The 18,068-nt window shown below is 38.0% G+C and overlaps 1 protein-coding gene across 2 annotated transcripts in view; it reads left to right on the top strand.

The window, feature by feature from the left end:
- Nucleotides 1-18,068, top strand: part of LOC149935216 (cGMP-specific 3',5'-cyclic phosphodiesterase-like) — a 92,093-nt gene that overhangs the window by 54,671 nt on the left and 19,354 nt on the right. For both annotated transcript variants that reach the window (XM_090180851.1, XM_090180852.1), the window contains exons 4-8: nucleotides 6,571-6,729; nucleotides 6,793-6,882; nucleotides 9,583-9,729; nucleotides 9,901-9,984; nucleotides 10,508-10,569. In XM_090180851.1, coding sequence (XP_090036977.1) covers nucleotides 6,571-6,729; nucleotides 6,793-6,882; nucleotides 9,583-9,729; nucleotides 9,901-9,984; nucleotides 10,508-10,569 — 542 coding nt within the window. The remainder of the gene's footprint in view (nucleotides 1-6,570; nucleotides 6,730-6,792; nucleotides 6,883-9,582; nucleotides 9,730-9,900; nucleotides 9,985-10,507; nucleotides 10,570-18,068) is intronic.

Genomic DNA, 18,068 nt, shown 5'->3' with positions numbered 1-18,068 from the left:
TACTTATCTTCTACGAGAGATATTATGCACTTCTGCTAACACCGCCATAAAATATTTGAATTGTAAAAGTTTCCCGTTAGACGAAGTCCTTTGGACAAACAGCGGGAGTTCCCGGTCGGCCATCCGTCCGTATTAAATTGAGTCTCTTGGATTGGGGGTTTGACGTCAATCTTATTGGATCTCGAAATGGGGCGCTTTGAATAAGGTAGAGAGAAAGCCGTCTTGGGGCCAGTTATATAAACACTAATCTAATCCTAGACTGCGATGTTATTCCGGCGCGAGCGACTTCTCATTCCGTTTCCAGAGGAGCTCTTTTCGGCGCCATCTATCGCGGGAATCCCTTCCACTTCCGGTTTAGTTCCCTCCGCCAGAGAGAGAGGGAGAGGGAGACAAGGCCTCGGCTGACAAAAATCGAAGCTTCAGACTCTAACCAGTTATTGATATTCCTTAGTCTCTTCTCCGTCGTCTTTCGTTTGATTGGGTTTTTGACAGGGTTGCTTGATAATTATCGATAATTGTCCGAGGAAAAAAATCATGGTAATTATCAAATTTAAAAAAATTAAAATTAAATGAAGTTAACGACACATGTTGAGCAGAATTTTGCATTAAGAGTTTAATTTCAAAACAATACTTACAGGTTGTTAGCAGTATATACAGCTCAATATTTATATTTACCACTATCGAAATTGAATTTTATCGAATTTTAAGTTGTTTTCTATGTAATTAGTCTCATTTCAGAGTGAGGGACCAGAGTCCAAAGTGTCATTTTTATTTAAAGGGAGAAACAAAAGTATCGTTTTACTCCACGTAGAAATTTGGTGACTCACATCGGACAATTTCGTACTTAAATGCGATTAAAAAGGCGCCGATTTGTTATTTTTGAAAAAATCGGATAATTGTAAAAAAATCGGATAGTTATCAAAAGATCGGATAGTTATCAAAAGATCGGATAGTTATCAAAAGATCGGATAGTTATCAAAAGATGGGATAGTTATCTAAAGATCGGATAATTATCAAAAGATCGGATAATTATCAAAAGATCGGATAATTATCAAAAGATCGGATAATTATCAAAAGATCGGATAATTATCAAAAGATCGGATAATTATCAAAAGATCGGATAATTATCAAGAGATCGGATAATTATCAAGAGATCGGATAGTTATCAAAAGATCGGATAATTATCAAAAGATCGGATAATTATCAAAAGATCGGATAATTATCAAAAGATCGGATAATTATCAAAAGATCGGATAATTATCAAAAGATCGGATAGTTATCGTATTAATCGGATAATTATCGTATTAATCGGATAATTATCGTATTAATCGTATAATTATCGTATTAATCGTATAATTATCGTATTAATCGTATAATTATCGTATTAATCGGATAATTATCGTGTAAATCGGATAATTATTAAAAAAAACGGATAATTATTAAAAAACGAATAATTATCAAAAAAACGGATAATTATCAAAAGATCGGATAATTATCAAAAGATCGGATAATTATCAAAAGATCGGATAATTATCAAAAGATCGGATAATTATCAAAAGATCGGATAATTATCAAAAGATCGGATAATTATCAAAAGATCGGATAATTATCAAGAGATCGGATAATTATCAAGAGATCGGATAATTATCAAGAGATCGGATAGTTATCAAAAGATCGGATAATTATCAAAAGATCGGATAATTATCAAAAGATCGGATAATTATCAAAAGATCGGATAATTATCAAAAGATCGGATAATTATCAAAAGATCGGATAATTATCAAAAGATCGGATAGTTATCGTATTAATCGGATAATTATCGTATTAATCGGATAATTATCGTATTAATCGGATAATTATCGTATTAATCGGATAATTATCGTATTAATCGTATAATTATCGTATTAATCGGATAATTATCGTATTAATCGGATAATTATCGTATTAATCGGATAATTATCGTGTAAATCGGATAATTATTAAAAAACGAATAATTATCAAAAAAACGGATAATTATCAAAAGATCGGATAATTATCAAAAGATCGGATAATTATCAAAAGATCGGATAATTATCAAAAGATCGGATAATTATCAAAAGATCGGATAATTATCAAAAGATCGGATAATTATCAAGAGATCGGATAATTATCAAGAGATCGGATAGTTATCAAGAGATCGGATAATTATCAAGAGATCGGATAATTATCAAAAGATCGGATAATTATCAAAAGATCGGATAATTATCAAAAGATCGGATAATTATCAAAAGATCGGATAATTATCAAAAGATCGGATAATTATCAAAAGATCGGATAATTATCAAAAGATCGGATAATTATCAAAAGATCGGATAATTATCAAAAGATCGGATAATTATCAAAAGATCGGATAATTATCAAAAGATCGGATAGTTATCGTATTAATCGGATAGTTATCGTATTAATCGGATAATTATCGTATTAATCGGATAATTATCGTATTAATCGGATAATTATCGTATTAATCGGATAATTATTAAAAAAACGAATAATTATTAAAAAAAAACGGATAATTATCGTATAAATCGTTTATTTTTATTTTTTTCCGAAAAACTTCGACTTTTTGCCAACCCTGGTTGTTGAGAGGGTCCCTCTTTTTAGAATGATGAGGAGGAATTTTCCCCTCGCAAAAGGCTTCCCGCGAATTCCAAATCCGCGCTTTACATTTCGATGGCGATGCCACGTCGCGTCGGTTGGTTTATTCCGAAACGGAGAAAATACTTCCTTTGTACGCGCGTATATTTCCATTGTGTGGTTGAAAGGGACGATTGACTTTATCCTATTTGCGTACTTAGCGGCGTTTGTTGGCGCCCCTTCTCCTCGGGCGCTACCGGCCCGCGTTGATAATTAGCCATGATTTATCGAATATCCACCCCGCTAACCGTTTCGCTTTAGATTCGACGCTCGCTATATTTTGCTTCGCATTGTTTAGACGCCTAATTGCGTTGGGATTTAGCCAAATAAGAGCGCTCTTCCGCTAAACCGACTATCGCGGAGAATGGCACTGGAGACGCCATTTCGTTATTTAGCAACCGCTTTTAGAAAGGGTTTAAAATAATCCTCTTTACTTGGAAACGTTGCTTGGAAAAGCTAATTTAAATTGGAAATTGCCAATATTTCGAGCGAAATTTGCGCGTGAAACGTTGGACGAATAATTACTGGACTCGAAACCTAAGCAAAATACCCTCTTCCACAATTTGCATCGCCCGTAAGCGCTCCTACCGAGAGAATCGCGAAATATTTCTATCCAAATACAAAACACGCGCGTAAAAATGTCAGATGACCCGCATTCCGTCGTCTGCTCCGCTGTTTTTAATAGAAGTGAGGCTTTTGGAATTTAAATAGAGTTTAGATTATTCAGTAATAATTGTATTGGAATAAAAATGAAAGGGTAATGATTTAATTAATTTAAATAGGCAGTTCGCTTTAAAGTTTTTGCATATATAGTTTGCGTGAAGGTTTTAAATAGATAATAAATTTAAAAATGCCTAATCAGAATGGAAATAAAGGTGTAAGCTTTGACGACCATTGAGTTGGGAATATTAATCTAGAGGTCTAATCAAAACTTCGGATTTCAGTATTTCGCGAAACAAATTTTAAAAAAATAAGAATACTGCCGTCTGCTCCCAAATGACGAGAAAACGTTATCATTCTACCCGTGGCGCCGTCTATCTCTCAATGGTTCGTTCAAATAAGACGCGTTTTTCTTAAAAATAATGGATGGCGCCACGGGTCATATGATAACGTTTGCTCGTCATTTTAGAGGAGACGGCACATTCGTAATTTTTTAAAAACTTGTTTCGCGGGGAGCAGATTGGATTGGATCTCTAGATTAATATTCCCAACTCAATGTTGACGACAGTGACGAGCTAAGAACGCTAGACCTAACGTTATCCGCTAATATTGGTCACGTGTTTAGTATTTGGATAGAAATCTTTCCAATACTGGACACTACGGCGCTACAAGCGGCAATGCCGTAAAAGCACCAAGCGCGCCTTTTGGTTTCGGGTCCAGTAATTATTCGTCCAAGGTGAAACAGTGTAAATAATATAATTTGTCATTTTACAGAACGTATAAAACTTCGTTTATTTTCTCTTGACCTCGATTTCGTTTACCGGGTCACTTTACTTTCTTTTTTGAACCCCTCACTTACGCTTCAACCCTAATACAGTGACGTCCCAATGACGCGTTGCATTCCTGACCGCAAATTCTTTCAATCTGTTTATGAAAAGGATGAAATTTCACACCTTGCCAACTGGGGGATTTCAACAAACACCGAAGCCCCGTTCGTACCATTTCGTATCGCCGACAAAAACATCCGCGTAGTATGGCAGACTTCGCGCCACTTTCCTAGCTCGAACGTAGCCCACCCTCTTTCTAAAAAGAGCCATTTGTTTGCCAAGTGTGGCGCTTCTAAATTGAGCCGTACATTCTAAATATAACAAGATGTCTCGATGTGGCTAACGGTTTTTTTTGACGTCACTATATTTATCTTTTTTTATTATTCGGAATATTCCACCCGATTAATCAGAGCGAGATATGTGTAACGGCCACGCCAACGGGGGGATACGTGGGGACCAGGGTGGGGACACCCGTGGTGGAAGTATTCCGACCACCAGTTGGGGGATTGGTGGTCGTCCTCACACGGCCATCCACAAACTCTGCCTCTCAGACGCTTGGGATTACAGGAGTACGCCACTACGCCACTACTCCCGGCACTATATAGAGTGTTGTCGTCTGATACGATTTTGAAAACTTGTAACGTCACAGCTGTAGTGTTAGTAGTGGCCGCCATGACACTTACCGTTTTTTATCAATAGGCAAATTACAATGGTGACGTCGCAGGGTTTCAGACGACAACACTCTATTAATATTAACAAACAACAACGTGAGAGGGGAGAGCAGCAAGGGGGGTTTTTTATCTCGTAGGCGGGGCCGTCAGAGTGATCTTACCATACGCGATACGCCAGGATAAGCATTCCAAGTAGAGGTATGGATTCCTGATTAAATATATTTTAAATGTTAAATTTCAATTTAAAAAAAAATCAACCATCTCGTACTTCGAAATTGAATGTTTTGGGTTACCTGGTTTTAGAAATAATGTAGCGAAACGAGAACACCGTAATTTAAATTAATTTTTAGACAAACGAATTTTTTCGAGTTGCCCGGTTTTGGAAATAAGGTAGCCATGTTTTTTGGAGTTAGATGGCGCCTGCATCATTTGGTACGAAATTCAAATATCACAATAGCGCGTAAGTTGAATGTTGGGTCCCGCGAATTGGCCAGAAATCTCACTTAAAATTAAAATTTCTTAATGCAACAGAATAAGTAGTTCAGAATTGATCAGTACCATAAGCCTATGAACCCTAAGTTTGAATCGAAAGGCAGTGTTGGTTCAAGCTAACGACTGTCGAAAGTACAGCGCTAAATCCACCCGGTGGCGGAAAAGAGAAACGTAACGCGTCCCGCAATGCATGATGCCAGCTGCTTTGGTAAGAGAGAGGTACGTAGAGAGAGAGACAGGGGGAAGGAAGAAGCTTCAATTTATCTCTACCAGGTGCCGATACCATCGCCTGATTTCTTCTTTTTCGCCCGTCCAGTGGTGGTACAAAGGGCGCTATGCGCGTTTCAAACTTAGGGTTGATAGGCTTATGTCAGTACTAACTAAAAATATAATTTTGAAACAAGTCGGTCTTACTTTAAAAAAGTCGAAAATCTACTAAAATTATTAAATGGGAAAATTACCAACTTGTGGGCCCCCTAGTGGCAAAATGAATATTGGGCTATTGAGGATCTGATTTTGTTCTATCGATTGACATATCAATGACCCTTCTAAGCCTTATGGTTGAAGCGTTATGTCAGATCCAGCGGCGGCGGACAACGCGGTACGTGATTTTAGTACACACAAATAACTCAAGATTGTGTATAAAAAAAAACACGTCAGCCCGTCAGCCCACAAATAAGCGTGTTTGTACGCTTTCGTCACCCGCCACAAACTTTTGTTTTCAAAATACTTTCATTTTATTACGACGTACTAAGCTAACTAAATCGCGCTGTTTTATCATTAAATATACCCCTGTATAATTTAATGAAATTATAATCATTTCGGTGTAACGCAACGCGTTGTTTCGAGATGATAACCTTGGGGGAATCCTCGCGTTGCGTAACGCCTAACACCCGTTTCCAGCCAAGGACAGCCGTGTAGAGGTCTTCGGCGTTCTGTTCGCTTTTCAAATCGCACATTTTCCCCCCGAAGACGCGTAGATTCTTTGATTTGTTGCTTGGGAGGGATGAATATTTCCAAGCCTTTTTTACAGGCTATATTTCGAACTGCAATATTACGTCTACCGTTTATCGCTGTGGAAAAACAACGCGAAACGTCACGCCCAGAACTAAATTTCCCTTCGTTCGTGGAGGGTCTTTCCCCTATTAAATCGCGCACGCCTTTTAAGATAGTTGATAAGTCAGTTTTGATATTTTTGTAATATTCTATTGCTTCTGAAAGTCTCGTTCATTACGCGTGGCGCGTAGGATCCGAGGTTCAATAAAGAGATAGACTGCCAGACCGGATATCGTACCGGAAGTCTGATGTGCTTGCCCATTCTGAACTGTCGCGGCGACGTCATCGGAGTGGCCCAATGCATCAATAAAATCAACGGCGATAATCAGTTCACCGAACAAGACGCCAAAGTAAGAACGTTAAAACCCGATTACTGGCGCTGAACTAATCCTTTCTCGGGAAAATCGTTGTAGGTGTTCAAGAAGTATTTAACTTTCTGCGGGATCGGGATCCAAAACGCTCAATTATTCGAGATGTCCGTTCAAGAGTACAAGAGAAATCAAGTACGTTGTCGTCAGGATATTTTGCTCATCCTAATAGAGAATGTCACGTTTAACAAAAGTGACATAATTACCAAAAGTGTGACAATCCCTGCACTTTCGTATTCTAAAGGTTTAATGAATGCTCGACTCGAGATCGACCACATAAAAGACTATTTATTGTCGTCTTTCTGGATCTTTTTTTAGTCTATGGTATTATATCTTAGGTAGATGGCGTTAGCATCTCCACAGAACGACGAAAAATCAAAAAAATACACTAACTTTGACCAGCGCTACTTACAAGGAGACGACCCGAGGTGATAATCACCGATTTTGTTCAAACTCGGGTATAATGTACACCTCCATGTAACTTGAAAACCTGCAATTGAAAAGTTGCGACGGGCTTTCATTTTGCCATGGCAACCGAAAACGTTTTTGACAACACGATTTGGAATTATTTCCATTGAAAATAACATGAGAATGTGAGCGCTTCTAAGGGTCTCCCAATTGACCAAATTGCATTTAAACTTGATTAAATTTAATTTTTAAAATGTATTTTCATGCATTTTTCCGGTTTTTGAAATTTTAAAAATTTTAAATTTTTTTAAAACGTTTCACATGGGGGGACCCTTAAAATCCTTCAGATTACCATGTTATTTTCAATGGAAAAATTTCCAAATGATGTTGTCAAAAACGTTTTTGGTTGTCATGGCAAAACGAAAGCCCGTCGCAACTTTTCCCTTCGATTGTGTAATTGTTAAAACTAAAACGTTCAGCTTGAACGAAAAAGAGGTTTGTACTATAGTCTTCCCCCTTAAGACTAGATTCTTTGTCGGGGTATAAAATTGAACGAAGAACAATTCGTTTAAGAAAGCAATTTAGGCCGGTCTAGGGTCCATTAAGTTCTCATTTGCTCTTCAATTTGCCCCATTTCGCGTGATCGAAGCTTCAATATATTTCACTGTTGCTCGTCCCTCGATACCCGGTAATCAAGGTAGAGCTCTTTCTATTAGCTACCGTCTTCGAAAGTCGAATTACTCGCGATGACTTGGGAGGGGTACTTCGAAGAAACGCTTCCCCTATATAGTCAGCTTCCCCTCTCATCCCGAATGAAATTACGGTCAATTTCTATATTGTTACAGACGGCGAGGGGACGGGGATTGGGGAAATTTTTAGACTCGCAAAATGAAATTGTGATCGTCAAGGTCTCGGCCAAAGATGAAAGCTTTAAGCTCATCAATTTTCCCTTTTTATTTTGTAGTGAAATTTACGTCTTTTACGGCCTTAAATTCTCAAATAGCTTATGTTTTTGTTTCGTCTACCCTCACTTCAGGGTTGTTCAAAATGCTTTTTTTTTTTTCAAAATGCAAAATGCGAAATACTTTCTCCGTAACTCAAAATGCAAAATTTAAAATGCAAAATACTTTCTCCATAAGTCAAAATGCAAAATGCTTTCTCTCCATAACTCAAAATACAAAATGCATTTTATAAATTGGTTTTTCTAAATACAAAATACAAAATATAAAATATGGTTTTTGCAGCTCAATATAAAATTACGAAATGCATTTTGAATGTGTTTACATTGTAATTATTATAATTAATTATTAATTAGTAATTAATTAGTAATTAACTAATACTTAATTATTAATTATTGATTAACTAATACTTAATTAGTAATTAATTAGTAATTAACTAATACTTAATTATTAATTATTGATTAACTAATACTTAATTAGTAATTAATTAGTAATTAACTAATACTCAATTATTAATTATTGATTAACTAATACTTAATTAGTAATTAATTAGTAATTAACTAATACTCAATTATTAATTAACTAATACTTAATTAGTAATTAATTAGTAATTAACTAATACTCAATTATTAATTAGCTAATACTTAATTAGTAATTAATTAGTAATTAACTAATACTCAATTATTAATTAATTAGTAATTAATTAATATTTGATTAGTAATTAATTAATATTTAATTATTAATTAGCAGACGAACCTTCTCTACAAGAGCTGCGATGATTGTACCAGAGTAAAAACATTTTGTAAAGGTTTTTCCACATTTCAAACCCCCAAAATGTGAAATGCTAAATATTTTCTTAGAAACTCAAAATACAAAATAATATATCTAACTCAAAAGCAAAATGGTATTTTTCATTTTTCATTTTCAAAATGCATTTTGAACAACCGTGCTAGCTTCCACTTCGACTTTACCCTCTTGGCGATCTTAAAGAGTACTGTCAGTTAAGGATTGGGATGTCGTGCAAATTTCCAAATGTTGAGCTCTTAGAGATAATTTTCCTTGTTATCGTACTCTTTTGTCGTTAACTGGGTTGTCACACGTCCGGGAAAACCGGGAATTTAAAGATGGGCGTAAATGGTCAGGGAATTTTAAGAATTTGTAAAAAGTTAGCGAATTCTATTTTCTCTTGACACTTTTTGTAGGTAATTTTACTCTAGATCGATGAAAAATTCTGTGATTATCATTTATTTCCTTGAAAGTTTGGCTAATTTTTGCCTTAAAAAGAAAATAATCAGGGAATTTGAATCTGAAATTTTGTGGCAACCCTGAATAAGGTTCATCTTTTGACGTCCTTTTAGTAAATTAGCTTCTCCACTTAGCATATTGGTGATTACACGAAATAGCTGGTATTATTTTAAAATGTTTTACCGCAGCGAGTGTATTAAACGCGTCGTTCCTCCGATTACAGTTACTCTTGACTCTGGCGCAGTCAATATTCGTCGAATCTTATTCTTTGGAAAGGCTGATCACCAAAATCATGAGTGATTTTCAGTCCCTGCTGAGGTGCCGCTCCTGTAGGGTCTATCTGGTGGATTCGGAGCAGAAAGACTACGAAGTACTTTTTATATTTTTTAGTTGTTGTCAAAAAGGCTGTTAACCTTTTAGCATCCCCCCCCCCTTTTTTTGGTTATATGATTGACTGTCCCTTTAATAATACGCCCCTTTTAGTGAAACGCGAGTTTTTGAAAGAACTGAGCCTTCACCTTCTTTACAATCTCTTTGACAGTGTCCCTATCAGTGGACGCAGCCCAAAGCCAACAAAGTGACCTGTCCAGTCGTCGTCAAACCCCGGAAATTCTCCAAACCGGAAGTGAGTTCCATTTTTCTTCAACCCCCTCTAGGCTACTTCCTTTTCTTTCTTCTTATCTTTGTGAATTAATGGGTTCTTTTTCCATTATTCATTGGCGCATTTAAATTTTAAATCCCGATTCTTTTTTTATCAATATTTTTTATATTTTTCCCATTTCACGGGTCCCATACGTGTAAATAGCTTAATCTGGAGGTCGGGGACGGTTAATCATTATCCATGTTTAAATTGATTTTTTCGGGAAAAAATGTAAACAAAGAAATTTACCGGATAATATTCGGAAAATGATTAAAAAACAAATTATTCGTAAAATTTGAGCTTTTTATCGAAAAAAACGTCGTTTTTCCGATTAATTTAACAAATTTATCAAAAAATTAATCGGATAATACAGAAATATAAATGACTTGATCAAAACGTTTTGCGAATAATTTTGAGAGCTTCATCTATTGAATAAAAGTTAACCATCCCCGACCTCTAGCTTATTCAATCGTTGTAGGTATAATATTGCATTTTCCTTTCTAAATAGGACGTTTTGTTCAGCACTGTATTCGAACTGGGCCGTCAAGAGGAGAAAATTCGGAGATTAAGGTGAATATTTATTCAATTTATTTTACCGAAAAAACATGTACGATTTAGCTGACGTGCCATTTTTACATTTGGCACTCCCTAACCCGAACCCAAATCCTGGCTACGCTAGCCAATCGCGATGAAACTATTAGACAGGTGAATCCACCCCTTGAAACACATGTTGAGGGAACTTGTGAGAGCGTAGATCGTACAGAATAAAGCTACGTCTACACTATTACCAGTTTCCCGTACACGTTTTCAAGAAGTGGCTTAAACTGTCTATTTAGTCCCCGAGAATATTTGACAACGAATTTCATGGCGCCATCTACCTAAACAAAGATGAACTTGTGAGAGCGTAGATCGTACATGACGTTCAGAATAAAGCTACGTCTACGCTATTACGAGTTTCCCGTACCCGTTTTCAAGAAGTGGCTTAAACTGTCTATTTAGTCCCTGAGAATATTTCATGGCGCCATCTATGTAAACGTAGATGAACTTGTAAGAGAGTAGATCGTACAGAATAAAACTACGTCTACACTATTACAAGTTTTCCGTACACGTTTTCCAAGAAGTGGCTTAAACCGTATTTGGTCCCCGAGAATATTTGACAATCAATTTCGTTTGACTATAAGTTTCGTAGCGCCATCTTTAGAAAGGTAAATGAACCAGAAAACGCGCAAACAGGCATTTAGGAGTAACAAAAACAAGTAGAACGCAGCTAGCCTTTAAACACGTTTACGCAGTGTTCCGTACAAATTTCATTGGACGAGCCTTTACGCTGAGCGTTTTACGGAAAGGAGGAAGACAATTTCCGAATTTTCCCCTTCCGACGGCAGCAGCCGATATTGCGTCTAACCAATGAAAAATGTACGCAAGAAAATAGACTACTTTTGACTGGTTGCGTTCTCCTTGTGTGGGGTGCTGTGTTTATTGCTCCTAGCTGGCATGACGACAGTATCGAACTGTCTTCCACCGACAAATAGCAAGTTGTATCCAGAGTAGCAGCCGACACTAACGCCGCGTTAAAAGCAAAACTTGGGATATACACTGTAATCCGGTTCACACCGGTTTTGTAGGGTGTATTATGTTGAAGAGACGAAAAACTTAATACGAGGAAAGGAACCCGGTAGCTGTCCTGGACGCGAACCACAATTTCACTATGATTTCTCCTAATTAGATTCGCGTGAGTACGGCTCATTCCATAACCTAAAGCCTCAACCCACCTCGTTGGAAAACACTTGTTGTATGTGTACTGTTGAGGGAGACAGTTCAAATTTCGTTTTTAAACTTGGAATCACGCGGGAGATATCTCCGCCGAGAGCTCTTTCAAGTAAACCTGGAGTGGTCGTTTCCCGTTTTAGGCGGGGCAGTAAATCATTCACGGGCATAACAAATATCGCCATCTACCGTAGAACCTTTACACTTTTAATCGGCTTTTCGTCTGCTAGTTTTTCTATTCGCGTATTTCTAGTCCCGTGTTTTTAGTAGGAATAGACTATTAATTTTAATATTCGAAAACTAGCAGACGAATTTTTTAAAAACATGTAGAAAAGGTGGCGCTAAACTCGTATGTCCGCGATTCTGGCTCGCGCTGCGTTGCCGTAGAGGGAAAGGGAAGCTCGTAGTGGGGTAATACACTTTTCTATTCCAGGGTACCGAGTTTTCATATTCCTAGCTCTTAGCACCGTATCCAAGGCTTATTCGCAATTTTATCGCCTTAAAACTTAAAATTAACATTTGTCTTTGCAAAATGATTCATCAGAACTTAAAACTGGCTATTAGAAATAAGAGTTGCGTTTCTGAAGGTATTTATTTTTCAAATCAGAGATTTAGACGCGTTTTGTGTGGCATTTATCAACCCGAGCGTGGCTGCTCTACCACACAAGATAATATTTTAGATGTCGAAATTTTGAAAACGAAGATGTCGCTACTGCCCTATCGTCGTACGTTAATTTTCTTCTCGCATGGACAATGCCGTAAACATGGGGCTCTATGCTAGACCTTCACTTATGGGGATCTTAGGATACGGTTATGATAGAGCTTATTCACACCTACCAAATACCCTTTTCCGGATGCAAATTCAGTAGCTTCTCCTCTGCCGTACCACGTGATAGCAGCTTCATATAGTGAAATTTATAGGCCAATGTGGCCGTTAAATACGACCAGGCCCGACAAGAGAGGGCGGGGTAAACCAGTACAAATGACCGGGGCCCTTGCAGCCTAGGGGCCCGTTTTTGAACAAACGACGTATACTGCTCCCGTAAAAAGTATATCTATCTCTAGTAGAAACGTCTCTCTTTGGGGCCCGTAATTTATATTTTACCGAGGCCCTAGCCCGCTCTCAGCGGCCCCGAATTTATATTTTCCCGGGGCCCTAGCGCGCTCTCAAAGGCCCGGAATTTATATTTTCCCGGGGCTCTAGCGCGCTCTCTGCGGCCCGGAATTTATATTTTCCCGGGGCCTGGGCCCCGCTCTCAGTGGCCCCGAATTTATATTTTCCCGGGGCCCGGGCCTCCTCTCAGTGGCCCCGAATTTATATTTTACCGAGGCCCGGGCCCCTCTCAGCGGCCCCGAATTTATATTTTCCCGGGGCCCGGGCCCGCTCTCAGTGGCCCCGAATTTATATTTTACCGGGACCCGGGCCCGCTCTCAGTTGCCCCGAATTTATATTTTCCCGGGGCCTGGGCCCCGCTCTCAGTGGCCCCGAATTTATATTTTCCCGGGGCCCGGGCCTCCTCTCAGTGGCCCCGAATTTATATTTTACCGAGGCCCGGGCCCCTCTCAGCGGCCCCGAATTTATATTTTCCCGGGGCCCGGGCCCGCTCTCAGTGGCCCCGAATTTATATTTTACCGAGGCCCTAACTCGGTCTCAGCGGCCCCGAATACGACCCTTTTGTTAAAAGGGGTCACAGAACAGTTGAAATATCGGAAATATAGTTCTTGATTCTGCGGCCCTTTAAATACGCCCAGTGCCGTATTAACTCGCGACAGGGTGCCTAGGCTTTGAGCCGCTTGTGACGCGTGGGCCTCTGTTGGCCTGTGCTCTTGTTGAATAATGCGCCACTGTTACTCTACGGGTAATTCGTTATGAATGGAAATTTATTTTCATTAGTGAAATTTATCTTCATTAGTCCCGGAAATTTTGACACGTAAATCTTTGTATGATTTAACCGAAATAGAGCTACGTATAATTTATCTGTGGGCTAATGAAGGACTTTTAGAATTTAAAAGCGCAACGACAAACCCAAAATATTTAAAATTTAAGGGGATTATATTTAAGAAATTGCGTTGAGTAATGAGGTTTTTCTCATTTTACAATTTTAAATAGGCTTTTATTTGCGGGAGATATTCTTTAGAATGAAGTTTCGTATTTTTGATGGATCCGCTAATTTCGTTGGCGCTGGTTACGTTAAATCAAGCGAATGATTTTTCACTAGGCGGTTTCTTTTCGCCTGTTCTCGGACTCTTTTTACCCTAAAACGTTTTATTCGCCTGTTTCGGGGATGAGAATTACACGGTTTACACCGCCCCATAAACTATTCGCTTGTTCCGGAGTATTAAGGCTACTCTTTTTACTCCTTCTGAAAAGGACGTGTAAAGGATTAAATTGGATTTTGTCGTCTGCTTATCCAGAATTTATCCGCCAAAAAGGTCACAGGCAGCCATTTTGGAAAAACGTTTTACTCCGACTCAAACTATTCGCCACCCCAGAATAGTTGATTTTATAAAAGGACTTGACGCTTGCCCAATTTGTTGAAATGTTGCCCTGGAATAGTTCAGCCAATGCCTAAGAATGAGTTCATAAACTCTTTAGTGGGAGAGAAAACGGATCCGCAGCTGAAGCTGGGAGGCAACATTTCAACAAGATGGCCAAGATTATTTTATAAAAAGAACTATTCTCTTCCCCGGAACGGGTGAATAAATTGTTTTAGAGTAAACAGTGTACACTTTTAGTCCGAGAACAAGCGAAAAGAAACCACCTAATTTAGAGCATAATCAAAGTTTAAAATAAAAACCTCTGTTTTGTAGAATTGAACCAAAACCCAATTAAGCTCGGGACTCCGAAATCGATGTTTTCTCGAAAATGTTTCTCTAATTAGGACAAAATTCAGAATAAAAAAGGGAAAAAAGGATGGGGATGGGGGTGGGGGAGTTAAGGGTTTATTGTCAGGCTTTTTCAAAATTTATTTTAAGACTCGCATTTTTTTTCTCTCTTTCCTCATTTTAAGTTTATCCCCGTTTATACAGGGTGTTTCAAGGGTGATGCAAAATGTTAAGGAGTTGTAGGGGTGAGTTGAGATGTATGCCTGTTTTTTTCCCATTTTCCTACGATGAGTTAGAAGAGAGCTTCGAAGTGTGGCCTACTAGCCCCTGTAAGTAGGCTGCAACAAGCGCAAATACAAGCAGCGGGGAAACGCGAACATTGTGGTTTGGGTTCGTGTGATAGGTAAAAAAAGGACAACAAATCGAGGTAACCAGCCTAAAAAAGTAAGCTTAAACAGTATTTAAAGTCCCTGCTGCTTGGTTTTGCGCTTGTTGCAGCCTACTTCCAGGGGCTAGTAAGCCACACTTTGAAGCTCTCTGGCGCTCTTTTCACTCATCGCAAGGCTCCCAGCGATTTTTTTTTAATATTATAGGAATTATAGGAAAGTTCATGGAAAATATAGGAATTTATAGGAACATTTTAGCTAAAAATAGAAATTTTTGAAAAATTAGGAAATTATAGGAGTGTATTGAAATTATACCTATCACACGAACCTTAATGTTCGCATTTCCCTGCTGGTTGGTTTTGCGCTTGTTTCAGCCTACTTTCAGGGGCTAGTAGGCCACACTTTGAAGCTCTCTGGCGCTCTTTTAACTCATAGTAGGAAAATGGTAAAAAACGGGCATACTTCCCAACTCCTTAACATTTTTGCATCACCTTTTGAAACACCCTGTATATCATTCCACTTTGTGTCATTTCGCAAGAAGTCATCTCTCCTTTTTTTGGATTGAAATGGGACCGGGACCCGGGGGGGGGGGAGGGGGGCGTAATCCTCGGAGAACTCTCCGAAGAGTCTGCGAAATTCTGATAATCGGTTGCCATGACGACGCCAATGCTTAGCCATGCAAAAATAAAGAAAGTTGAGCCACCAGGGAACAAGAAGATGGAACGAGCGTATATATTAATGTTTATATTCTGGTAATATATTTAGATATTAGCTAGTCTGCTCCGGGGGTCCAATGAAAAAAGGGCTTTAACGCTGGTTTAGATTAGTCTTGTTATATGCCCGGGCGGCTGATGCGCATTACCATGAATTTATTTAACCCATGAATATTCAATGGGCATACTTTAAGGCCCCTGTCTTCGTACTTCCGAGCCTCTAGATTTTGATTGGCTGTTAAAACCGTGTGGACCTTTTCCCAGATCGGGAGAAAATTAACATGATATAGACTCGGCGAAATACCACAACTTCAAAATGAATTCATTTTCTCGAAAAAGGTGTTGGAGAATTTAAAATTAGATTCGCTAATTTTGCCTATAGTTAATCCAGGGGTACGTTCAGCAGCGCTCATCGGTTACTCATAGAGGTCGGGGATGGTTAACTTTTATTCAATAGATAAAGCTCTCAAAATTATTCGTAAAACGTTTTGATCAAGTCATTTATATTTCTGTATTATCCGATTAATTTTTTTGATAAATTTGTAAAATTAATCGGAAAAACGACGTTTTTTTTCGATAAAAAGTTAAAATTTTCCGAATAATACATGTTTTTTAATCATTTTCCGAAATATTAACTGGTAAATTTCTTTGTTTACATTTTTTTCCCGAAAAAAATCAATTTAAACATGGATAATGATTAACCGTTACCGACCTCTAGTTACTCACCGAAGTCACCGAAAGATATAGTCGGTTTTTCCGATGACTGACGTAAAACTACTATAAAAGCTACGCCATTTTAAAAAAACACCGACGACCGAATAAAAGCGTTCAGCAACTTACGACGTCATTATGACGATAAAGCTCATCGGTGGAAAATATCAAATCCATCGGGTTTTTTTTCGTTGACTGTTACTGAACGTACCCATTAATTCACGAAAAAAAGGTCTCTTCATTTGAGACAAGGCTTAAATTATATATTATAAAAGGGACGAGGCTTTAAAAGTATTATCAACACTTATATATTTATACACTCGGAATGTCGAAAGAAGACTATGATGCTTTTGCCGATTTTTATAAAAATGGGCGTGTTTTACAGCTGAGATTTTTGCATCAAGCGGCTCAAGCGGCTTTGGAAATCTAGCTTTATTTCCGACGTAGTTTAAGCCCCAGGCGCATTCGCCAATGGATCTTTAGACATTCATAGACACGTATAGTTCTTATTATTATGGACAACCGTCTGTTGTGGTAAACTATGAAAATATGTCAGTCGTCTAGCGCGAATATAGTCTACGCCGTTCCCCTTTAAAGAATGTATTGGTAGAGTTCAATATTTATGAGTTCATTAATTAATTCGCGTTATTATAAAGTATTACCTTCAAGTTTTACGCTTGGTTGGTCAGGCTTCAAAGCTAAAAATTAATTTTATTCCGAGGGCGTTTTTGTCTTGCTGAATATTTTATACTTTAGTGAAGTTAGAACAATAGAATGGTAGAAAAAAGATAGTTTTATCAAATAAGCCGACTTCTGTTTTCTTTAACCTGATTAAATATGCAGTTAATATTCACGATAAAATGGAATAATAATAATAATCATGATCATCATCAGCTAGGCTAATACCCAAGGCAGCACCTTAGGCCTTAAGCTTAGTTTCCACTGGGCATAAATCCTCCGAAATACGGACGAAAACCTGTCGTGGCGGAAATTTTTACGGCAGCCGTCAACGAAAACGGAGTTTCTGCGGACGAAACACAATTTCTATTTTTTTTTCGCCCGTAAAATTTTACGTAGCCAATAAGGGCTCTCAAAAAATTCACGTGACTTCTAGACGGTTTCCTCTACCGTTCTGCAGTATGGCGGCCAAGGCAGCCAGGCCGGCAAAGCCGAACAGATGGAAAAATGTAAATAATGAAAAACTAATAGAAATTGTTAGAAAAAGACCGATATTATGTGTCACCAAACCGCATTTCGAGGACTAAATTATTATTATTATATAATCTTTTCTTATATTTTAGTTTCTTCTTCAAAATATTGGTCGCTAACAAAATAGTAGCTAAATTACAAATTATGAGATTAGCTCGAATCGAATCATTTCTCTGGGAGCCATTTTCCTTTCTACAAACAAATTATCGGCCGTACTACATCCAAAAATATCGGCCGTGAAATATTTCAGTGAAAATGCCAAATCGTCACGAAACCGAAAACGAAATATTTTTGTTACGAAAAACTAAAAATTCCGGAAGAAAAATATAAGCTTAAATCATCAAGCGACTTTTAAAGCCATTAATGTACTTGGATTTAGTTGACTGTGATAAAATTATCGTCCCAATAATGATAAAGCCAGGGCCACCGAGCGCGTGCCCGGGCCTCGATAAAATAT

The sequence above is a fragment of the Leiobunum rupestre genome, chromosome 7, assembly GCF_980474605.1.
Source record: "Leiobunum rupestre chromosome 7, qqLeiRupe1.1.hap1, whole genome shotgun sequence".
Classification (NCBI taxonomy): domain Eukaryota; kingdom Metazoa; phylum Arthropoda; class Arachnida; order Opiliones; family Sclerosomatidae; genus Leiobunum; species Leiobunum rupestre.
This window is presented reverse-complemented; position numbering and strand designations above follow the sequence as displayed.